At 37.0% G+C, this 25,699-nt stretch overlaps 1 protein-coding gene across 2 annotated transcripts; it reads right to left on the bottom strand.

Annotated features, from left to right (window-relative positions):
• Positions 1–69: 69 nt before the first annotated feature.
• On the bottom strand, positions 70–24,013 carry HAT1 (histone acetyltransferase 1). Of its 2 annotated transcripts, XM_058840102.1 has the most exons (12): positions 23,921–24,013; positions 22,897–22,968; positions 22,503–22,578; positions 20,646–20,766; positions 15,103–15,279; positions 14,751–14,872; positions 14,146–14,250; positions 13,702–13,808; positions 11,078–11,229; positions 9,729–9,845; positions 1,191–1,282; positions 70–163 (listed from the first exon to the last, which is right to left on the bottom strand). In XM_058840102.1, exons 1-12 carry the CDS (start codon positions 23,925–23,927, stop codon positions 148–150), a joined length of 1,164 nt encoding a protein of 387 aa, XP_058696085.1. In that variant the 5' UTR covers positions 23,928–24,013; the 3' UTR covers positions 70–147. The 2 variants fall into 2 exon arrangements, with proteins under 2 accessions (XP_058696085.1, XP_058696084.1); XM_058840101.1 differs by lacking the exons at positions 70–163; positions 1,191–1,282 and adding an exon at positions 4,824–5,965.
• Between the last annotated feature and the right edge of the window lie 1,686 nt (positions 24,014–25,699).

The raw sequence follows: 25,699 nt of genomic DNA, 5'->3' as shown, positions 1-25,699 counted from the left end.
TGAAATGTTTAAGATGGAGAGGTGATGTCTCAAGATGTCCTGAGCATCAGTTTGAGAGACAGTTTTGGAGATATCACTTTTCAGCCCAGGATTTATTCAGCATGTCTCTGTGAAAGACTCTCCTTGAAGAACGCTTCACATCCCATCTCACATTGGTTCTGTGCTGTCAAAGCAATCAAGTGCTAAATGTAGAATCTCAACTTTATTTCCTCCCAAAATTGGGCAGGCTGATATTAAAATAAGCAAAAGTGTGCTAAAGACGACATAAAGCTAGGTTTTTACATGCAAATTTCAAAGCAGTCTAACAGCCTGTAAGACAACAGTTTTATCTTATGCACACACAAAATCTTTTATAAACAATATAAAAACACAGTTCTAGTTTAAGTGTAGCAGCTGAGGTTAAGCTTAGATCCTAACTTTTGAGGTTATGCTCAGACCAGCTTCTGATGTTAGGCTTAGACTTTTCTTTTAAGATTGTCTTAAAAGATGATTTTGTTCCTCAGCAGCTTTTGCTGATGAGACTGGTGCTGTTTGGGTCCTGTTCTAATCACAAATAAGTGTTCTTTTTTTCAGCACTGATGTTCATCTGATCCAGGTGACAGAGTTTAGAGCCCTGAACTTGTAAAATCCCAGAAACCTCCTACATCAGTGATACAAAATATATGTATAACCAGGTAAAGCTACACCAAATAAAACTTACTTTACACCTCAAATGAAAGAGAAATAACATATTTACAGGTCCGCATCAAATTAAATTAATTCTAGGCAAAGATTTTCTCTTTTCTATGAAACTATGAAGTTTTAAAACATGAACACCCCATATAGCTCAGAGAAAAGCCTAACTAGAAGAAAGGGAATAATCTAAAAATAGCAGCTATTGAACATGGAACACCTCCCGTATTGCTCTACCATTTAGAAACAAAAAAAGGGATGTCAAGCTCTTCCCATTGATCTAGATTTTCTTTACGTTTTATCTCTTCAGCTCAAACTGTGCAACAACCACAAATGGAGCACATACCTCCTGTGTGAGGAATGTTTACAGCATTACATGTTCTTTATTTACTAAAGAAAGAAGCTAGTGCTACTCTCAGAAAAAAAACAGTGGTGTTCCTGCTATATAGATTTTTTGTAAAGGCAAAGAGGGAATTCTGAATCCTCTTCTCAAGGCTTTGTCTTCATTGTGTCATTACCCGAGATTCCTCCAGTTTGGCCTTATATCTGAAATGAAGTTTAAAGAGCCAAAGTAGGACATTTTTTCCAGCCTTTTCTCTCTGCCTCTGGTCTGGGGAAATAAAAATATTTTCAACATGTCAATCTGAAAACTTAGATTAATGATCCTTTGTGGTCTAGCTTGTACCATTCTAGATCTAAAAGGAAGCTGAGATACACAGTGTGTAATGTTGTTTCTTGATGTGTATTACTGAGGGATTTATTGCAAGGAACAAAGAATTTGGTAAGCATGTATTTGAATGAGTAGCTATGGGTAGAAACCGGTAGTTGTATTATTTTTCTTTTAACATTGTAAAAAAGATGAGGGATAGGGAGGCAAGCTCATTCCTACAATTTTCCCACCAGTTATAAGCCAGTATGATAGCAGATAGCATGCCCTGTCTGAGCCGAGCTTGCATCTACTTGTATTGCTTTGTTAAATAGCCTTCCATTTTTACTGGCTGCACTAAATTTTAGCCTTACAATTCCAAATATTGTCACTGGTGTGGTTAACTGCCTTTTGTAAATGGAATGTTTTAATAGAAAGAACCCAGGGTTAGACTGAAATCTCACTGATCACTGGAGAAAAGAGCTAGCAGTGTAAACCAGCTGCAATTACTGAAAATCATGAACAACAGCATGGGGAAAAATATTTCTGATTACTTTAGGCTGGTTTTTTTTTTCCAGAAAATGGAATTATCTGCAACACATACTTGCTTATGAGATACAGATGCTAATATTTTACTATGCTGTCTTTTTTTCAAGTTCAAGTCCAAATTATCCTAGCAAGCAATGTTTCACAAAGCAGTAGCATTACAGAAAAAAATTAAATTTGAAAGCTGAAACTCTAAGGTTTTATATGAAAGGCTTACCAATGTAACAGGTATTTCTAGTTCTAACAGTTTGATACTGAAGAAAGCAGGTCAGAACTGACACTGTGAGGAAAGGTAAAATGGCAAAATATGCAACCTAAGATTTTCAAGCTTTCTAGTGTCTGACAGTCATAAAATATGATAAAGGAGAAACATAAAGAACAACAAAGTCTCAGTGAGAGACAAAAAAAGGAACTGAAAAAAAAATCTATATAAGCACACAAATCCTTCATACAGACATTATGGGCTGCTTACCCTCCTGCTGACATTGCAGAGAGAGACAATAAGTCAGTCTTGAATTGCCTAAACTGCCACATAGCAGCTTTGTGTGTTAGTTCGTAGGAGGCAAAAAGACATTTGCTGCCCAAGACACTCCTTCAGCAACACACAGACCTTTATTCCTCCAACTACAGCAGTTAGTGTCCTTCAAATCCTGCAGCTTCTGGTAGTTGGCTTTCTCAGTTCTGAAGCTATAGGTATTCTGTTGTATTTTTTGAGATTATTAGTTGTTGAACAAGAAGTGTTTCCAAGTATCTGCAGTAGGTAACTTTTATGTTTCAAAATACCTGAAAGGGAACAGTTTGAACCAGGTTTCTGAACATAAAACACTTTTCAGAGCTTTATTTACCTCTTAGGACAAAATCTTGTATTCACACCACTGACAATATCTTTACCTTGGAAGAAAATTTGTGTCTGTCAATTGAGCTAAATTCACTATTTTACTGATTTTTTAAAAAAGTAGATTCACTGTTGTTGTGGCTGGATTTGTAAGTGATAGAAGGACAAACCAGCATCCTGATGACATAAACATCTACAATGAAAAACTTTATAAATATACTCAGAGATCTTATATACATTCTGAATATTTAAATGCAAAAGATTCTCTAAAATTCTTTATCAGTATGCTGTGCAAAGTTTCACTTGAAATTTGAGGTGACTGAAGAATCTGGTTTTATCAAAATGCAGAAAAAGTCACTAAACCTATTATTAATAACACTATTATTAGTGTTTGCTTTAAGTTTCTGTTAGCTAGTAATAACTGGAAAGAACAATAGCAGCTTAAGAAACCTAGGATAACAGATTTAGTATTTGAACAAAAATATTTTTAATCCAGGATTACTTTAGCATCATATTGTGCCCAAAATAGGAGAGGCCTCCAATAGCATTCTGCTTCAGCTATCCAATTCTCGTGCCCCCAACATCTTGAGTGAAAGAGTTGCTACTAAGCCTCAGTGTTAATTTGTCAGCTCACAAATCCACACAATTGAACCCCTCCAGTACCTACTTGCCATTCCATACAGACAGCTGTTAATAGTTCACACGTCTTCTCAGCATGCAGAAGTCAAACAACACTAGTTGTGTACTACATCACAAAGTATTTGTTTAAATATAGTAGGAGGTCCCTGCTATTAGTTACGTTAATACAGAAATACAAACATTACACAAAACTTACAAAACTTTTATAAATAGTATTACACTTTTTTTTTCACAATATGACTCACTGAACAGCTGGAGTTGCTGCTGTGTGTACTTCTGAGACAAGCATCCTGCAGTTCACTAATAGGTGAAATTTGTTATCCTGTTGAAAATAACAAAATATCCAGACTGGCAAGCTAGGATTTTGTCTAGCAGCATCCTGAACTGTGAGTATTTAGCCAATTTTATCATGAATGCATAGTGTCTAAAATGTTAGTTCGAACAGATGCGCCCCACAAGCCTACTGAAGGAAACTGGCATATGCCCCCCAGCAGTGTCAGAAGAGCTAGTGTAGTGTTCTAGCTGTCCAACAAGAATATTGCCTCCTTCTCTTTGCCAAGCGATAGTCCAGACAGTTAAGACCACTTCAGGCAAAGTCAGCAGGGCTAGTTTAATTTGCTGATGAAGATTGCTTCAGATAATTGGCTTAATTTACTGTAATGGAGTAGGGTGTACTCACAAGGTCTTTCCTGGCAGCAGAGCTACAGAAGCTGTGGTCTGCTGCAGGATGGAAAGATTGAAAGTTTCTAGATCTATAGGAGGCTATTTATTCCTATTTCTCATGCCAAGAAGTTTTGCAGTTCACACGCACATCCCAACATCTTAGAATGTTCCCAAGACCATACTGGAATAAGATACCAGGAAAGGAACTGGAAGCACTAATTCAAATGCTTTCAACTGTGTCAACATAAAAATAATAATAAAAAATCCAATATGTTATAAAAAAGTAAATCTGCCCTTGTCACTATATGAGAGAAGTTTCACTCTTAAGTGAAAAGAGTTTCACTCCTTTGCTATTTGTGAATAGCAAAAGGAAATCGTGATTAAAGAAAGCAATTTTGTGCTTTTCGTCTCAGTAATTTCTAAGTGGGCAAACAGCCCATTAGGCAGTGCTTCTTTTCAGTCCTACAGTTTATTCAATAGCTTAAGCTGAGGGAGTGTTACTGCAGGCTGCCCCAAAAAGCATCCTGGACCTCTATGGAGGAACCAAATTTATGCACAATTCTTCAGTTCAGCTCTCCCACTTCTGACTTATCACCAAGATCTGAACAAGTTCAATAAAAAAACCAAACCCCACACTCCCGAACTTAACCTCAGCCTTACTACTATCAGAAAAGGTCTTTTAACAATTGTTACTATTGATTAATAGATTTGGATACTACAGTAGATGAAAGATGTATCATACAGACAAAATATTCTAATCCAGAATTAAAATTTCTAAAAATAATTTAATAGGAAATAAAAAAAATCCCACATTTAAAAATTATTAATATTGAAAATATTTAATGTTTTAAATATTTAAAAGATTTCACTTCCTCCACATCACATCACAACGTACAAGCTCCAGTTTTGAAAGCTGGACCTGAATCCCATTAGGACCATCAAACATCAATCAATTTCAATAATCCTTATTCAGATTAAATCCTCTGAAGTCTGAACTACCAGAAAAGATAACAATTTATTCCTTTGAGGGAGGACAGACAGGATATTTAAGAACTAACCTCAGGTCTGAGAAGTAATGCATAGCAGAACAGAATCAAGGAACTATATAAAGGCACTTGCTTCTTACAGATTTATGTTTCTTTCACTACTAGAAATGCTTTTGGAGTCCTCACAAAGTCTTGGCTGGTTCCCCAGCTGAGGTATCTTCCTGAAAATTATGAACCTGAAAACTTGGGGGTTTGAAAAAAGAATGTGCTTGAGGCACTTTAGAGGCTTAAACAGAACGGGTCTGTTCACTTCCAGCAGCAGGATGCACATTTAGCATAGGGTAAAGAGTCAGCACAGGGGAAACACCTGAGAGACCACAGACCAATCTTGTAACCTGCTCATGACATTAAACCTGCACAGGCCTTACACCATACAATAAGATCCACAGAGAACAGCCCGAGGAGAATCACGTTAGGAGAAATTTGAGATTGCTTAGACTTATATATTAACTTTCTATTCAAGTATCTATTAAGTCTTGATCAAAACAAAAGGGTAAAAGAAAATTCATACAATTGAAGTAACACTGTATCTGAGAATCTACATTGTTTATTTCACCAAGAAGTGCCCCCAAACCCCTACATTTTAAAATCTACAACACAAAAATAGAAAATATTCAAATGCACAGAAACACAAGTCACCTTTAATGTGATTAAAACGTCACATGGGATTTTTTGCAGTTAAGTGGCAATTGAGGATGTGCTTTACAACACTGTATAGATATCTGCAAGTTTCCTGTACAGGTAGGATCCTCATGCTTGTGCAAGTCGTTCTAGGACTCTTCGGTAATCTGAAACAAGCTGTTGGAAGCTCTCTTCTAACTGTTCACGTTGCAAGTTTAGGTCTATTTGGTTCAACTGATTAGTCATCTCCTCTGGTCTTAGACACCTTCTCATCTTGGCAAGTTCCCTCTGTTTTTTCTAAGCAATCAAACAAACAGTAGTTTGAACACAGCCAGTAATTATCAAGAATATGGTATTTCGTTATGGTGTTTCATTAAAACTTAATTGAATTTCAGTATCTAATTCTTTAAGATGTCCCTAATCCCAAGAGAAGCAGTAAGCATGTTTGATTAGTACATTTGTTCTGTTAAAGGCTCATAGTTTCTCTATTGCCAAAAAGCTAATGAAGGAAGGAATGGTTTCAAATTTTGTTTCTTAACCAAACAGATTATGTCTAACAGTATCACCTACTACTGAAGATGTATGGCATGAAGAACTTGACTGTAGAAATCCGACCAGGATATTTAGTCCTACATTAATGTTACACTCGTGTCCCATTACGTGACTCTTCAGCCAACTAATTTCCCTAATGACTATCAAAAATTAATTTTAAGCCTCCAGTACTTAGAGTAAAAAAGTTTCACAGAAAAAAGTTTCACAAACTCTTACAAATTATTCAAATTACCAGGGACTAGCAGTAACAGCACTGAAAAGAGGTAAGATTATTTATAAACATATTTGTACAGAAAAATGAGTTGTCCTTGCTCTGTCACATGCGATTTTTACCTGTTTCTTAAAAACACCTCAAAATACTTTTGTATTTTCTTTACCCAGATATACTTTTATATAGCTGATACCTATTTCTGAACTACTCAGTTCTTCAGGTACTTTCTAGTCTTCAGTCTTCTCTAGCTTTGTAAAAACAACTTATCATTCAACACTTCATAAAAAAAATAAAAGTATTATGTGCACCTGGTATCTTACCAATAAATCTTTGAACTACCTATGGAATCAATGTATTAAAACAACAAAATATCACCAAATTATTCTATTTCTAACAGTCTCAAAAATCAAAGCTCTTTTGTGCTCTAATTTTATGCTTATCTCTCAAAGGAATATTTTTCTTTCTTTGATTGATGCTGAGGGTCAGGAGGGAAGAGTGGAGACTACAGCAAACTGTAAATAAGTAAGACCAGAAAAACTTTTATAGTCTCCCAAAGATTCCACAGATAGGCAAAGTTCAGTTCAGAACTGGAGGTTCTGTACTTAGGTCCTGATGAGGCATTCAGGCACATTTTTTGGCCAATAATCAAAAAACCTTTCCTTGTTGGAAGGATGTAAAAAGCAGCATAGATGTCTGAATTTTAGATTCACATTAGCTCTATGTAGTTAAAATGAGAAGCATACTTAAAACATATGATGAGCTGCCCAAATGAAAATAGAGATGAGCACCTTCTGGCCAAGCTTCTGTCAGTAGAAGAACTAAAACCTTATTCTAGAATTAATTCAAATTCCACCAAATTAACAGGAGTGTCTGTTTAGTTTATAAACATTAGCTCTGAAAAAAGGGTGCCAGCTTTTAAATGCTCACTACATCTGATACACTACCATTAGGCCATCTTTAAGGTCCAGATTCCTGCTAAAAAGCAAACTCTCTTTGCATGTTTCAGATAACCAGTTGTTTCAGTACCCATTTCCCCCCCAAATATACTACAAACGTATTGAGGTACACAAGATTTTGAAAACTGCCATCAATAACATTTTACCTGGGCAGCTTAAAGAGGATTGTTTGGGAGCAAGTTGTTGGGCTGGGCAGAAAAGCAAATTCAAGTAGCAAACAAAGTATTACAGTTATGAAAAGCAGTGCAGCAGTGGTATTTACTTCCAAGAGGGATGACATGAAGGACAAAGACATGATCAAGGAGATATATCTACCAGCACAATCCACGAATAAAAAGCAGAGTTAGTCAGAAATGGAGAAGCCACAGTGAAACTGTACCAGCTGCTCACCCTTTAAACTACCTTGGAGCAATGCCCTGATAATTAATATACCAAATTTTTATTTCCTGTATTAGTACTACCTATACAGAGAGCAACACATCCTGCTGCACCAGTCATCCCAATCTAGTGATGCCACATGCATAAAGGTATTTCCATGATAATGTAACGACTTCAGGGGTAATAGATTATTACATGTCTTTCCCCTGAGGTTTCTGCATATAGTTTTTTTCACTGCTACTGTTAGCCAGGAAATAATTCTAAGATGGAATACCATTTTTATTAAACTAAGATAGAGTCAATTTAGAATTATTCAACATCTGTAAAGCACTGTTCAAATGAAGCTCTCAAACAGCTTATGTAATAAAATGACACCAGTATTAGAGTATGCAGTAATATTCCTGATTATATGTTAATAAAGTTTGGTTCCCTCCTCAAATTACCCTCTCTATTAAAAGTTAGTTTCATTACATTTCTGAAAACTTTCTGAAGAGGTCACTGTGACTAAAACTTATTGGAAGTTGTTTAAAATGAGTGTACGAGTAAGCTATTTACTAGGTAGAACTACCATAAACAAGATGACTATTTCAGAACATAAATTTTCAAATTAGAGAAAAAAAGTGTTGGCTGCTTTAAGGATTCTTTTGAATCCACACTGAAATAACAAAAACCTAAAAATGCAATGTTGTAAAATAGCAACATTTCATATTTATCAATACAAAATCCATTCATTATCCATGCACTTACTGTGTGCAAAGACTGAAGTGGAAACACCTGCAAGAAGCACTACAATTTAAGCTGCTTATGAAATTTTGGATTTCGCCTACAGGACCTCAGCGATGAGCAAAGGAATTGAAACCATGTAACAGTCATGAAAAACAGTTGAAGAATCACCTTATTTGTAGTGGTCACTGAGTGAAATTTAGCAAATGAGACAAGACGCTCGTGAAAGAGAGTGTTTTGATTAAGGTCCTGGCACTCAGCATGACAAAGTTATGACCATATCAGATAGGTATTTAATACAATAATTGTATTGGCCTCTCTTTTCTACTAACAGCCCCTGTAAGCCCAACCTGACTACAAGCAAAGTTTTGCTATTTTGGTGTAACAGGGTAAGTGCTGCTTTAGGAAGGTTTTCAAGCTAATCAAGGATCTCCTCATGCTCTGTGTACCTTTACATGAAAGATTTTGGGTTGCTCGGCAAGGACTTAATTGACAACAGTAGCTAACATGCTAGTTACAGCAATAGACCATGATTTATTTGTGGCCTTTTTGACTCTTGATATAGAAACTGATGCCATTAGCAACTAAGATATTATTTTTAAAATCCATATCTCAAAGGGTCAGTTTATGCAACACAGACCAACCACATTGAAAATCCGGGATGCATAAGTAAGAGGAACTAGGAAAATTACGTGGTAGTATGTTTAATACTTGCTTGAATTTTACTGCTGGTATTATTTTATGTTCTATCCAGATAGAGTTAGTCCTACGTTGATGTGACCTGATTACTTCTAGCAAGCTGTTTTCTTAAGACCTAGCAAACAATTAGAACAGGAATCTAAACTATACCTAGTCTGCAGCGTAACCTTTCCTTCCCTTCAAATTTCTGGCTTGTCTATTTAAGGTATGTTTTTAACCTCTTCAAGAAATTGACCATTTTTCCCCCTTAAACCTACCTGAGCATAATGCATAATGTAGCTGGGCATAATGTAGCTAGTTGGCTTAATAGTAAGCTCCTGTTGAAACCGGGCAGGAAACAGCCAGGAGCCAAACACAGAATCTTCAGTGCTTCTGTGTATGAATGTCCTCTGTATCTATATATATGTCAGCTGAACACTGCATAACTAATAGTAGTTGATTGGCAACATAATTGGCATCAACTACATTTATGGAAATTAAAGTAAAATCAAGTGTAATTAGCCTTGAAATAAATATTAAATGATACTTAAGTCATATACACCTTATAGGGCCCAATCAGTCTTCTTTTAACATCCAACCGATAGCTTCTGGACTGTTCTGCATCACCCATGTTTGTTGCACGCAATCGGAGAATTTCATAAACCCGTCTTGTGTGTTGCTAATGAACAGAAAGGAGAATAAAAACAACATCTGAATAAAGAGGTCACTCAACAGAACTCCAAATGAAGAAATACTGAAATATTAGAGTAACTCTATCTTATCAGAAGACAGGGGCATGGATAAATCTGTCCTATTTGGTGGGTTCAATTAATAAATATTTTTTCTTTTTACTTGAAAACCATTGTCTTCCACGCACCCAGTGTCCGACCTCTCAAGTGTTGCACCAACCACAGGGGTGCTTCAAGGACTTGCTGTAAGTGGACAGCAGAAAGCCTAGAAGCCACAGTCCAAAAACACTTCTAAAAACAAGGACTGGAACTAGGGTGACATCAAGCAATACCAAACAGTATCAACTATATGAATTTTAACAATCCACATACACCTACTGCCCTTCACAAGGCCCCCTGAAAGTTCTAAATATGAAAACGAAACAATATTTAAAGTTTCCTGGTTTTAATTATTAGTAAATGGAAAAACTGAAGTGCTTTTGGTATCAGGATCAGAAAGTATGACATCTGGGGAAAAAATTATGTTGCTACTATATTAGTATTGACTTGCATATGTATGAAAACAGAATTTAAGACCATTTTTTTTTTCCCCTGAACAACAGAAAAAAATAAAATGGTTTGTTTGCTACACTACCACATGTTTATGTACTGTTAAAAAACCAAATGAAACTTATTTATCCCTTCAGATTTAAAATATAGAAGGCTGCAGACGTAGTTTACTTATATAAGCTATACCATTTTCATGAACACATCTGAATATGGCTTCACACTGCCCATCCCTCAAGGTTTAAAGTCTTCAGTAAACCACATTCAAATGCATTTTAAATTAAGCAACTCTGCTATTTCACTACTGTACTCAAAAATGAGTTTAATATCTTAAGATTACCAGCAAATTTAATTGTTCAATTTAACTCTTTAGTTCTCAAAGTATTTAGAGTTGCATTAGTAAGTTGTTTGCCACTTGAGCATTCTGCATTCCTGAAGCAACATGTAATTGTACAAATACTCTTGAAAGAAATCAAAACCATGTCAAATTCTATTACAATAGAATTTGTAGGTAAAAAAGGCATTTATCTAAAACCATGAGCCATGTATCTCCTGATACACCCTTAAAAACTGTCAAAATAAACCAGTGTGTAAATTCCATGTCTCTTTCTAAGTTAAATTATATCGTACTAGTTTGGTAAGAATATGTCCAATTACAATTGTACTAATTGAATACCTTATTTATTTTCAATTTTTGTTGAGCTTCTGTCACCATTTCTTGACTGAAACCTTGCATTAACTTTACTGGGGAAAAGCAAAGCAAATCTTGACAGAGCTTTACAAGAACAAAGTCTCTAAGCTTCACATAGTTCTCAGATGGATCTTCAGCTAGAAAGAATAAAAAAATCTTATCAGCATTATTTGTTTTCTCATCTCTGGTATGTAATTACAAAGAACTATGAAAAACAAAAGCAGATGCAGCATTAATCAGTATACAAACAACTGTGCTTAATTGTAAGCACTATTATCAAAGGTTTTGATGCTTGACAGTATACATCAAACAGGTCACAAAAACAGAAACGTCTAATATTTTGTGTATGCAGTGCTGTAGATATTTTACATATGTATTATAAAGCTGACTTGTTTAAACCCATTTAATTTCTTGGGAAAAGAAGACTAGCCTAAAAACCTTCTTGTATCTTTCATCTATTCTAAATTTGACAGTGGTAGAACTACTAAAATACAAACAAAAGGGAAAATGTGGGAAAAGATTGTTGAAAATATCCTACTGTAAACAAATAGACTAGTTGAAGACATACATTGAGCAGGAGTTAAGTCATTGTTAGCAGGGAAGGCAGGAAAAGGCACAAGAACCCAAAGGACAAGATTATCCAAAATTAAAAGGCAGAAAGGACCTAAACAAAAGTTGATCATGATTTCAAGTTACTTCCATTTTACTTAAAAAGACATAGCTATCAAAACTGTTGCTTTAGAAAAAACCACTGAAATTGAGAACAAGCCTCAGTTAAGATCAACATGAGCCCTTATGCAACTATTTCATGCAGAAGGGAAATATGTAGAACATTGTGAATGTATTTCTTTCTTTCTTGCTTTACACAAGCTCACTACAAACCATTAGCAGGGCCATACTTCCCCTTCAACACTCAGTTTTCTGGGAGCTAGCACTGCAGTTTACTGCTAACCAGCTTACATCCCAGCTGTGTTTTACTTTAGTTTTGAGATACACTGTTTACAGTTAAAATTTGCAGTTTTAGGATGATCAGAAGCAAAACAAAGCTACCAAGAAGGACTGGAATAGAAGCTTTTGCCATGCAGCACACAACTAATGATTTCTTTTTCTGGGTTGGGTTAAAATGCATTGTTCATGAATGGCCTAATCTTGTATGGCAAGCCATATAGAACTTATTCTGCAAAAGAGATTGGAGAAGTGCACTAAAGTAAATTGATTCATTCTTTTGCACTGAGATTAGTTACAAGAAGAATGAGGCAGCTTCTGTCCAGTAAGCACTATCAGCATACATTTTGCTCATGTCAGGATGACAAGGTATAAGCAGAACAAATTATTTGCTGCAAACATGAAACACACAAGTAATTTTAATTAGTAAACCACTAGCTTTTTCAAATAAATTAATTAGATCTTCATTTCTTCTTTACAGAAAGGTTAAAGGCATTATTTCACAATTTTAGATGATATGAGCTAAATATCCTGGCCATATTAAGATTGTCCAAGCACAATGTCCCCCTCAAAAAGGACAATAAGTACTTCCCTAAGAATCTTAACTTTCAGAACTTAGGTGCCATGTAGAATATTGCAAGCTTTCTCCTGCTTCATTCCAAAAAATAAATGAACCCTGTTTTAGTGCACATTTACTGTTTGCTACAACCCTGCACTTAAGGCACAGAGCCATGAACATGGCATAGGATTTATGCAGTGGCATGTTAAGACTTTGCTCATTCTCAATTATAAAAGCTACGTAAAGGTTTGTACTATTAAAAGGAAAAAGTAAATGCATGATGCACATGAATTCCTGTTGCAGAAACTAAGTTATACTTTCTTCGGTTTCCATGAACTGGACTGAAATTATGAGGTGTATTATTTTGTTGGGATGATCTGGCAACAACACATTGTGAAAGCAAGTGGTCTACTGGGTTTTAATTAGAATGTAGTTATTCATGACCAAGATAAGACTACACATAGAATTGAATGGTCAACATATGTCTGAGCTGCATTTCTTCCTATAGTAGACCTGAAACCACAGGACTAATGTCATGCCTGTAGCAATTTTTTCATGTTAGCTTTGTTATGCACATGGACCCTTTATCTGCCATTTCCACAATCTTTTGGTTTTAGGTATTTGTGCACACACATCTAATATCATAGATACCTTCAGGCAGCAATACGTGCTCCTAGAGCACAGGTTCTCTACAAACTCTTACTGTCCGTAAAATTTCAGCTTGCACACTAATATTAATATGCTATTTTAGTTAGGTGTGTTGTTTCCCCCCTCAAGTTTGAATTTTGGCTAACAGGGGTAAGGTGAACACGGAATTTGACAAAGCTTGATCTCTTGGCAAACTAAGTTGTGTATCTGACAATAAAATAGTTAATTAGCTGGTAATCTGTTCACGCTAGGGATTGAATTTTCCTGGTGTGCTGTTCTCTGAGTAAAGTACTTAAGATGCTACACTACATACACTTCTGTAAACCAGGGTACTAATAATCCTGAACTGAGCAGAAGCTACATCTTCAAAAGGCTTTAAATTCAGACAAATTAACATAAAAGTTAGCTTGTGGGCTAACAACCTGTAAAAGTTCCTTATTAAAGATTTAACACAAACCTGTTATATCAAGTACAGTAGGAGAAGACATATAGTATCTATGAACTGTTTCAAGCAGCTGAGCACCATGGCCTTCTCCTTGGAATGGTGGCAAGATCAGCATCTGGCTACAGACAAAGGAATGCATTTTCAGTTCAAATGCAAGCATTTGGGAACATAATGTGAAGTCTTAAAAACAAAATGGTATTTCATTTTGGATTAAGGTATGTTTTATCTTCATGTTAAAATGTAATTTTTAACAGAATCTTAAAATTGTTAAATATTCAAAACTTGTTTGAGATTCCCTCTGCTTCAAGAAGGGAACAATGAAATAAATCAGTGCACAGACAGCTAATAATGGGGATTTTTTTAAACAAATCAACACTATTATAAACAAGTATTGGGAACTTCAGCAGTTCCCTCTTCTGAAATAAAAGGCAAGGCACGAGTTACACCGCCAATTACCTTACACGTGGCCGGGTTTTGTCTGGGTACACATAGTAATTATAGACTGTCATGTAGCCTACGGTCGCAAAGAGCGTAGCTCCATCCTTATTATACTTCTCAAATCTGCAGATAAAACAGAAAGCCAAGCAGGTCAATTACAGTTGCGCTCCCATGCAGTGTCCATTTTCTTTTCCATTCTCCAACTGAATTTTCAGTGTCAGCAAGCTACTCTGTGAGGGCCCAATGGGTACACCTGCTATGTTCTGAATGTACAATTCACTTAATTGGTGTGCAGCAACTTGGATAAATCAGACCTCTTTACAGCACTTCAGTGCACTTGCCTATTATAAAGATGAATAGGTGGCAAGTAAAAGAAAACACAGGCAAAGCTCATTTTACTGTTTAAGCCTACATTCAGGGCTCTAACGGACAACAGCATTTAATTCAGCTCTATTCTCAAGCTTTCCCAAAGCATAATGGAGGAAAACTCAAGCCTCATAAACAATGTTTTTTCTTTCCTGGGAAAAATATCATTATACTGCTCCAATAATTGGCCAGCCACAATTAAAATGCAGGCTTTGTGGAGGTAATAAGGTCCACTGTTGCTTTAGAACTGTACTTACACTAGAAAGTAGTTCCATCTTTCATCATCTACATCAATAAAGCTAGCAGTTTCAATAAACCACATCAAGAACGTCTGAAGCCTTTCATGGTATTCTCGAAAGCCTGGACATGTCATGTCAGCCTAGGGAAAAAGCCAGGAGAAGTCAGGTGAAACCTATCACAGATGGAGGAGGAAAAACTATGCAAAACCTAATTAAATTCTCTGATATAAAAAAGCATATTAATGCTTAATAAATGGATAAAATTATAGTATTTATACACTACAGCTGAATCACTACAGAAGGTGCATCTCTGCAAAATAAAATTGAATTTGGTTGCTCAAAAGCAGAACTTTAACTTAATTTTTCATACCTTGTATATCTGATATGTTATATCTTCACCAGCTTCCTCATGGACAGAATACGTGTGCAACAGCATTCCAAAGGGCTTGAAGTTGACCTCCTTCTCCAGCAGAGACACAAAGTCATCTGTATTTGTGCAAAAACCAGGCGGAATGATTTCTCTAATTTTACTTTCAACATCATCTGCCTGGAGATTACAAAAAGGGGAAGGATTGGTGGAAGATTAGAAAAAGACAGCATTGATGTCACTGTTTTGTTTTGGAAATGAATATATGAGGCACACTATATCTACCAGTAATTAAAAAAACAGAAAGTAAAGAAAAAGAAAAAAAAAAGCAAGCAATTCTTATTGTTCATTAGTGACCTTCCAGCACGTAAAGGAGCTGCACTCATGAGATCAGGAATGTCACAGTCCAGCCTTTGTAAGCATCAAAAAGCTCTTGGTTATAGCCTAAGTTCATGAACATTTTTATGTTTAGAGATTGTTATATTTGTTCAAGCTTGACTAAGAGCATTGATAGCTATTCTGTAAGCACAGCATGTTCAGAAGCCAAGACTTTCCAGACAGCAATTCAGAAAGACTAAGCTATGCTACAGAGGCTTGTAGAACTCAGGTTCCCAAACAAGCAGCTTACAAGAGGTATTAGGTGATGCAGAACTAAGTGGAGAAAAAGGGACAAAGATCAAAAACAGTAGCTCCCAAATAGGAAAGTGACAGCTAGCACACTCTGGCATTCTTATGGCCCCCTGCTTGAAATGCCTGTCTATAGAATCAGCTGCAAAACACAGTACAAACTCAGACAACCACATCCCACATTCTAATAAAAGAAAGTTTTGAAAACAAAGTTTGACATAAAATAGTACAACTTATGAAGACTGTCAGCAAATCTGACCTCTCGTCTAACATACTGTGGAAGACAAAATATTCTGACACTAAAATTTAATTCAGAGATTACTCTTTTCAGATAGCCAAAGTTAGAGACTATCAGCTGAGCAGACTTCATAATCCTTTTCAGACCCCCAAAAGACCACTTGATTGAATACATTTACTACTTCTTTTTAACCATGAATATTTGATGAAGCTTCACAATAACGTATTACTGCTTCTCACCAGGCAATAAAACTTAATGAATTGGTCTCAACTTAACAAAACCATACTCCTCAATACAACCCCTAAAAGCCTGACATTACATTCAACAAAATGAGCTTACATTCAATTCAAACTTTCCTCTGGACAATGAATCCAGGTTTTTACTTAATGGAGTTTGCCGTGAGTTCAGCTGTAATGTTTGTATTGTATCTATTTCCACAAGGGCGGACACAAGAACACTTTGTGTTAACTTACTAAGCAGCTCTTTCACACCGTTTACATGCATGATGGGTATTAGTTCAAAACCAAGACCCTTGCTACTTAGCATTCAAAACAGGGAAATTAAGATGCTTAGAACAAAATACACTACAAAAGGCTAATACAACATGCTACTAATTCCTGTCCTTTCAACCATGGGCCCTTAAGCAGAAGCAATGCACCTGCAAATGAATAGCACTTTATCATTCAGTTACATTTTTAGTGTAGAGAAAGATAGACTTAGTTCAGCACAAACAAGTTTTATTCTTAATGGTTTGGTACTACCAACATTTATATTTATATTTGGAGAGAGAGCTATTAAGCAGTTAAAATACAGCTCTACAATACCTGGTGTAAGAACTCAGTCTTTACACTTATTTCATTCTCAAAACAAAGACAATCTGTTGGTGCCCTCACTGTTCTTCATAACCAATATTAACTAAAATACATTTTTTTACACTTACTGATTTAAGGGCATTACACAAAACCAGCCACTTCTTCAGAATCAATGAATTACAGAAAAGAAAAATATTTACATGGAACTAAATTTAGTAATGCCTTTTTTTAAAAACTGTGCAAATGTGTTGTTTACACAGATCTTGTGTCTGCACTACTGGCAGGGCTGTAAGAAACCACAACTCAGAATCTGTAGCAACTTGCATTTGATACAGCTGAATAAGCATGCAAAAATAATCAAGAATTAAAACTATTTCCAAGCAACACTACAGTAACTCAGACTACATGGGCAACATCTAAAAAGTGTGAATATACAGTAGAGAGTACTATATACATAATATTTAAGTAATTTTGCATCCCCTTACATTTCTAAGTTTCTTCATTAGTGGTGAGAAGGAAGCCAAACTGTGACCTGCTCAAAGCCTTTAAGGTGGCACATCTATCACTGGCTGCCACCAGAGAAAAGTCTTGTTTTCAATACAGCAGAAAGAACTAAAATACGACAGAGCTTAGCAAATAAAGCACTAGCTAATACTTTTGATTCTACATGACTACAACATATTTTTACCTATTGCCTCCTAAAAATTCTCTCCCCTCAGAATGGGGTCTGACACAAGAAAATACAGTCTTCAATTACTTTAAGGGTTAACAGGATCTCTCCTTCTTACAGAGCAAATCCCAGAATCCTCAGTTTAAGCAGTGGCAGAAGTTTAAGACATGTGCTTTGCAGTTAATAGGATCTGAAATACTGGAATCTCAATATATAGACCACATAAAAAAATAAATTGTCTCATTAAAACCTGTACTTTTTAAAGGCAGCATTCATTACTTAGTAGGTCCTTTTCAAACACTTCTCTTTGAGGTGCCCATAATCCAAGGAGTTACCAAAATGTGTTTACTGCCTTCCCTTGTGCATTTCTTTGATATTGGTGAAAGGCTAATTCTTTTCATCAGAGCAAGACACTCGTATCTTACTAACTGGAATGGATAGTAGAAATGGAAACTTTCTGAAGTTTCTCTTCAGAAAAACAATCCTGTTGACTACTACAGCAATGCTTAACATAAGCAAAGCCACTTAAAATGAAGCATGCAAAAACCTGAATTAATCCAGCCAAGAGTTGTTAAGCTTATGATTCATGGAAGTGCTGTATGTAATGAATTACCTTCACAATCAGAATTGCGTGAGGTGATGACACGGAATCTGGTATAGGCTTGAAACTATACCTGATTTGTAGTAGGACTGCTTCAGTGGGTAATAATGTCTCTTTGTACATCACATTTGAGTCCGGGTAATTTTAATTTAGTAATCATTATTGTACTAATAGACAGCTATGACATTTGCATACCATGTAGATGCTGTTTCCAAGACTTAATTTAAAATAGCTATAGAAGCACATGAGAGTTTAATTTCTCAGAAAATTGTATGCATGTATTTCAGAGGGGAGCAATGGAGTGATCAGCAGTATTACATTACAAAAGTGCCAAATATTGAAACAATACTTTTTAATTCACTTCTGTATAAAAACAAATGCATACACTAGATGCAAAGCCAGATAAAGAGTTTAGTGAAATACTTTACCCCTATCCCATCATAAAACGCAGATGAAAAGGAAGATACTGGAACAGCTGCAAATCTCAAAGCAGCAAGCAATTCAGAGGTCATTGCTATTAATATTTACACTAAAGAAAGCAGTTTCTCTTCAGTTATTTGAAAGAATTAACTCCATTCAAGGGATAAATTCTGTTTACTTTCACTAAGTGCCAGTTTCTATTCAAAATATGATCATACTTTGCTGAGGCTCCCCCAATAATATTATCTCCTTAAAGATGGACCTAAACCATGTAAAGATGCATAAATATAACTGGAGTTCTACCTTTTGACATTTCAGGATTGTATCTCTTCCTCATGTTCAAAAAGATCTTGGAGGAAAAAAAATAGTGGTACTGGGATGAATATATCTGTCAGTCCCTAGCAGGGATAGCAGCAGCTGCTTTAGCAATAATGAAACCAAACTTAATATTACAGAGTAAAACCACCTGCTGTTGAATGAGCTTGTATGGGTATTTGGATACAAAATCCTCAGCTGTGAATAACTTTGTGGAGCATTAATACCAACTTGCTTGTAACCAGTTATGGTAAGGGCAGAAACTGCAGGCCCTCCTTTCCTAAATGCCATCTATTCACAGCAGATTATCTGTCATGTGTTGCAGACAGTCTACATCTTAGTATAATTACCATCAAGGAGAAGAGATCAGCAAACAGCTAACTTAGGAAAATAGATGTTAATATGCATTCAAATCAATATCCTGCTGTAATGACAGCTGATGTCTTAACTTCTGCAAAAGCGTTATCTTAGGGTGGTTAAACTGATGGCAAATACAAATGCAGAAAAAGATTGACTACAACCCTATCTTTTTTTCTACATATGTTTAGACATAGCAATATAAGCTGCTTATTTGAATGTAGTGCTAGTAACACTAAGGGAAACACAGGGTAGGCAACAACATTCCTCCCCTTCACTCAAGGCATGCTCTGGAAAGCACACAGAAGTGCTGCTCAAAAAGATCTTTTTTGTCTCCATCTCAGTCCCTAAAGGAATTGGAGGAATAATTCAGCATAGGAAACAAGTCTTGAAAAAAGCAATCGTTTTGAGCAACCAAAAAGTTGCAGTATGCATGGGGCAAGACAGACCTTGTTTAGATCTCCAGAGAAGTAAATTTGGTTTGCCATTTGTACAGAAAACATGAAATAAAAAGCAGATTCATGTTCTATTTTGAAATTATAGCAGTGAAAGGTTGGAAAATTTGATTTTAATATGTTTACTATATGGCCAACAGCCTTTTTTTTATTATTTCCAAAAAATCCTTCTTAAGAATGAAGAGCATGACCTTACACTCCTAAGACATGTTGCTCTACCCTCCAAAGTATTTCAGACATGTCCAGGAACTTAGCCTGTTGAACTGAGTATATTCTAATACACCTTAAAAAGAAGGAAGGGCAAATACTTATCATCATTTTAATGAAGTCATTCCAATGTATTTCTCCTTTCACAACAGGCCTTTCCTTGAAATTATTTAAATAAACTCCAATGAATTTTAAAGTTGTAACTTAAATGCAGTCTGAAATCATATTTGGAGAACATATAGACAGTAGGAAGAAAAAAACATAAAGCTATTCTACAAGTGTTCTGCAAGCCCAGAAACCTCCAGAAAAAAGAAGAAACAATCAAACAAAAACCCTGCAGGTTATTGCATTATCACATTCCTTTAAGAAAGTTGTAAAGCATACATGATACCCATACAGAAGTTTATAATTTCTTTTCTGCCTTACTTGCTCCCCATGTTTAGAGAGACACAGTCAAGCATACTAGCACACTAGCACAACGTTCTCCTTTTCCTTCTCACTGATTCTCTCCATCATAAACCCCACCAATGCTAGTCCTCCTCCTGGTCACAGTAAATACAGAGTTGCCAAGCTGAGGTTTATTTTGTGGAACTGGCTTTGGCATCAGCACCTCACCACATCTGACTGTTCAGTGTGACACAATTTTGATCGTATTGTTGCCAGAAAATGGGAAATCTACAGATGAAGTTCAAAGCTTTTTATTAGCTTAGCAAACAGAGTTTTGCTTATTTCCTTCTAATTTAAACCATGTTTAGGTGGGCAATTACTAAACCTAGAACTCCTGTTCATACTGAAGCAAACCTTCTCAATGTTATGTTAAAGACAGAAGCAGACCTGCACTTACCTCCACACAGTCAAACTTCTCATTTACTTTTGATGTGTATTCAATGCGGAAGAGCGTTGACAGGTTTCCAGCAATGTAATACAGGAGGATCTTGAGTCCCTTGTAGCCAAAAGCAACTTCACTGAGAAAGGAAAAAATAACAACCAGGAACTCGATACATAACAAAACATTCACATCACCGTGGCATCATTTAATGTGTCATTCACACAATCTTTCCCAGTAAGGTAAAGTAAGCTTCCTAATAGGAAAAGGGAATCAAGCTGAAAGTGCACTATCTAGACAGAGATAATGCCTTACACTGCTTCTATTATTTTGCTCCTCTAGCGGAAATATTCTGAACTCAGTAAGGCAGTGCCTGTGTCCTTACTGTGACAGCACAGGAGAGAATACCTGAAACAGGTAATATTGTCTTTATGCTTTTTCAACAGCTTTAACTCATTAACAATTATTTACATAAGTTGATTGGTAACATTTATTAAAAATTACTTTTCAGTGTAGTATAATATTTTGGAATAAACTACTTCAATCTATCATGTACAAAGCACACATAATCAGGTGTAGCAATTTGTGGAATTTTTAGCTGATGGTTTCTATTCAGTTATCCAATCTAACCAGAAATTAGTACACACAAAAGAAGTGAAGAATACAAAAGCTTTTTACGCTTTGAAAATGACTTGCCTGAACACAAACTCTTATGAAGATTAGAGAATTTCTTTTCTGAAAAATACATCCAGAAAATAGTAATGTTCACAAAGAAACATGCCTTTTTTTTTTTTTGTTAAAGCATAGCTGAAACTTTTTTTTTACTGGGATTTTACTTTTATGGTAGTACATTTATAATTTAGAATTTTAAATGTAACTGCCAGAAGAAGAATTTGCTTGATAGCTCAACTAACAGATGGGAGAGATCTCTGATTACTAAAATTATAATTGCTGTCAATGAGAGCTGCAGTAGATGTCTGGCAGTACAACTAATTTACTACATATAGTATAGGTAGTTCATCCTAACTGAAGTACTAAGAATACTTTAAAAAAAAAATCAAAATTAAGAAACACAATAACTAAAGAAGTCCATAGAAACATGCAGCTGGATTTTCCTTAGGGTTTTTTTGTGTTGGGTTTTTGTGGGGTGGGAGGTTTTGGTGCTTTTTTTGGTGTTTTGTTTTTTTTTTGTTTTTTTTTTGGATGGTAGTGGTTTTTTTAATCTATGGCCAGATTGTTGAATATCACTCTACAGAAAATAATAAATGACACTTCAGCACTGATTAATTCAGCATACTCAAAATCAAAGAAACAATACTTTTCTACCTATACTTTAGAAAATACTATGATACCAGCATTTTCCTGGAGGAACTGGCTGCTCGTGGCCTGAACAGGTGTACTCTTTACTGTCTGGATGGTCATGCCCAAAGAGTGGTAGGGAATGGAGTTAAATGCACCAGACAGCTGTTCCCCTGCAGTGTTCCCCAGGGTCAGTGGTGGGGACAGTCCTATTTAATGTCTTTATCAGTGATGTGAATGCCCCCTAAGTCAAACAGCAGTCAGCACTAGGCTGGACAGGAATGTTGATCTGCCGGATTTGGGTCACAATGAGTGACAGACGTGGGAAAGAATGAGTGGAAAAGGAGCCAAAAAAGTGGAGCTGGAAAATTGACTGAACATGAGTGAGTCAGGGTGTGCCCAGGCAGCCATGAAGGCCAGTAGCATCCTGGCCTGTATCAGCAAATGCAGCAGTAGCACCAAGGCAGGACTTCTTCGCTTGTGCTCAGTATTAGCAAAATTTCTTGGTTTTTAATGATTTGGAAGCAACTTTGCTCTTTGGGACCTATTAATTTGAATCTGGAAACTTTAACTTACTCATCTCCAAACACTTGATGGCTGTACTCTGGATTAAATGTTGTGTTATCATCCTCCAAATCCTCAGGAAAACGAACTGAGAAAAAAAAAATAAAAAAATAGAGCATGACCAAGTCACCACCTTCCATTTGTTTATCCACAGATGCCCTGCTAGCTGTTCATGCATGTTTCCACTAGTGTCAAACAACTTTTGTTAGCAAACTATGTGAGGGTGGCATACAAATGAAATCAAAGCATCCTACACAATTTAGATGCATCTTATTTGATCTGAGAATATCAAATCAGTTATCAGACTACAAATGAGAAAATGACAGATGTATACATGCATACATTTCATAGGAAGGTACTAGAATACTTCAGTATCACTTGCACAATATTTAAAAAGTGGTATTACCTAGCTTCAGCTGAATTGCTTCATTTGTATTACACTTGTATTCAGCCAGCTTCTTCTCCATAGCAGTAAGTCCTGAAGAAAGAGGTTTTTTTAAGAGTTAAGAAGTGTCCAATCTCTCTGTCATTATTACTCAAAAAAATATATTAGAAAATGGGTCATAAATGAAGAAAAACACACAAAACCACCAAACAAGAAACATTCAAAAAGCTACAATATGCTACAACATGTCAATACAGAGTATAAAGAGGTCTATCTCACACATTTTTCTGGGAGGAGAAAACATACAAGTATCTCTTTTTAATTTCTGAGAATTAAAGTATTCTAAGTTAACAACTAAATATATATTTAACAATATCACTAAGAAAATAAGAATTCAGTATAACATGTTATTTAAGTAACATGTGCCAGGACATTTCAAGTGTTTGTATTCAGTCATTTTTATAAACAGGTGTTAATGAACTACAGTGGTACGTACACCACTAGCAATTATTTAACCAGCACGCACTACTCTTCCAGAACGGATGTGGAAGAAAAATGTAAATAAACTGTATTTAGTCTGATTTCCAAAGCCTAATCCAGGACAGAAGACAAGTTTCACTTCAGGTATGTTCCAAAAGCTTTACAAACATAGCTCCCTTTCATTTCAGAAGTACCAGAAAAAACTTATTCTACGTCTTATTTCAGGCAGGAAGCCTTAGGTAAAAGCACTTTCGGGTTTTTAATTCCCTGCCTACCGCCAGCAAACTCGTGGCCATACACTCTGGTTTGACACTAGCAGACCGTGGGGGCCGTAAGCCCGAAGACACGCAGGAGCAGAGCCGGGCGGCAGAGAGGCAGCCGCCCTTCCCTCCCTCACACCCCATTCCCCTTCCCCCCTCGCTCCGTCTTCACCCGCATCTGCCAGCCCCGAGCTCACACTCCCCTGCCCAGGGCCCCGGCCACGGCGCTACTCCCGGGCTCCCCCTGTCCCTCCCGGCGAGGCGCCGACAGCTCCCGCTCCCCGAGCGGCCGGCCGGGGGCTCACCCGCCATGTCCGAGTCCCCGCGCTCAGCGAATCAACCCGCGCGCCCGCCCGGCGGAAATGAGGGCGCGCGCACACGCGCTTCCGCTTCCGCCCGCCGAAACGCGGCGGGGAGCCAATGGCTGCCCCGCGCGGCGCGCGCAGCCCGCGCGCATGCCCAGCGCCGCCTCGAGCCTCGCGCTGGCTCGCGCGGCAGGCCCCGCCCCTCAGCCCCAGAAGGCGGGCCGGCCGCGGCGCGTGCGCAGTGCTGCTCGCGCCTCTCACGTGTGGGGGCTCCGCGCAGGCTGCTCGCGTCGTGAGCTCGGTGCTGCCGACCCTGTCCGGCCCCGAGCGTTCCCCGGCATCTTCCGAGGGGCCTCCTCTCCTTCTTCTCGCACAGACCTCGCTGCTCCTTGCTCCAGTTACACTTTGGTCGAGCAAACAGCCAGAGCTTTGTCATTAGTAAAAAATAAAGCGCTCTGTGCTGAACGGCTTGCTACATCCATTGCGGGAAGGACCATGGGGATTTCTGACATTTTCTTGCAAAGGCCTGGCTTTTGATACACATTGATACTCTCTGTGCTGGGTTTGGGCTGGGGTAAAATTACTTTTCGCTGTGGATTGTGTGGGGGTGGGGGGTTTGATCTTTGAGGGTCCCTTCCAACTCAGCTTATTCAGTGATTCTGTGATTTGTGTTGAACACAGGGTGGATAATACAGAGATATTTCTATTATTGCTGAACAGGACTTACACAGAGCAAAGGCATTTTCTGCTTTTTGTACTGCCATGCTGCTAAGGGTGTTTGGGCTGAATGAAAGGTTGAGAAGAGTCACAGCAGGGACAGGTGTTCACAAGTAACAGGGTATTTTATCAGATGGCATCATACTCAGTATATAAAGTGAGTATATAAAGTGAGGATGTTATATATGAAAAAATAATACTCTTGCGTTCATAGATTAGCTTTTTGCATCACAAGTGTTTTGATATAATACAATTTATACTTTTAACTGCTTTGTATAATCTGTCAGTTTATGTATGCACTGTATAGTTCGTATGAGTAGTAGTGTGATAAATACAGGCTTTAGCAAAACGTTAAAATAGAGACTAAAATACTTATATGTAACTAACTCAGAGAATGTATAGCAATTATTCTGTTTCTTATATCTGTGGACTGGCCTCTCCAAGTGATAAAATAAGAGTGACAAAAAACAGAGCATAAGCCTATGGGAAGGATTTATCAGTTCTGTCGGCGCTATCAGGGAGAGTGAACCAACAGGATAAAAGTACAGGAAGAAATAAAATACATAGACCTAATTTATAGAATGTTCTGCAGACAAATCAGAGGTTAAAATCAAACAAAAAAGTTCCTGAACATCAAAAACTCAAAGGAATGTTTGAATACTGTATAAGCTAATGAATATGCAGGTAACCATATGTAGAGTACATGATTTTAAGCTATCTCTGTACTCGGGCCAAAAAGCACCCCAGTGCTAGATAAATTGTTTGTCCTTCTTTTATCCTTTATTAAACTTTTAAAAGTTCTAAAAAATAAACTGTTTTTCACAGGAAGAAGAAGGGAGAGAATGTTTGGGGTGATGATGTTTGTCTTCCCAAGCAATTGCTAGAGGTGATGAAGCCCTGGCCTCCTGCAGATGGCTGAACACCTTCCTACCCATGAGAAGCAGTGAATTAATTCCTTAATTTGCTTTGCTTGTATGCTTGTGGCTTTTGCTTTTCCTGTTAAACTGTTTGTATCTCAACCCATGAGTTTTCTACTTGTTTTCCTTCCGATTCTCTCACCAG

The sequence above is a fragment of the Poecile atricapillus genome, chromosome 5 (assembly GCF_030490865.1).
Source record: "Poecile atricapillus isolate bPoeAtr1 chromosome 5, bPoeAtr1.hap1, whole genome shotgun sequence".
In the NCBI taxonomy this organism is placed as follows: domain Eukaryota; kingdom Metazoa; phylum Chordata; class Aves; order Passeriformes; family Paridae; genus Poecile; species Poecile atricapillus.
The sequence above is the reverse complement of the archived record's forward strand: the minus strand, read 5'-3'. Positions and strand labels throughout refer to the sequence as shown.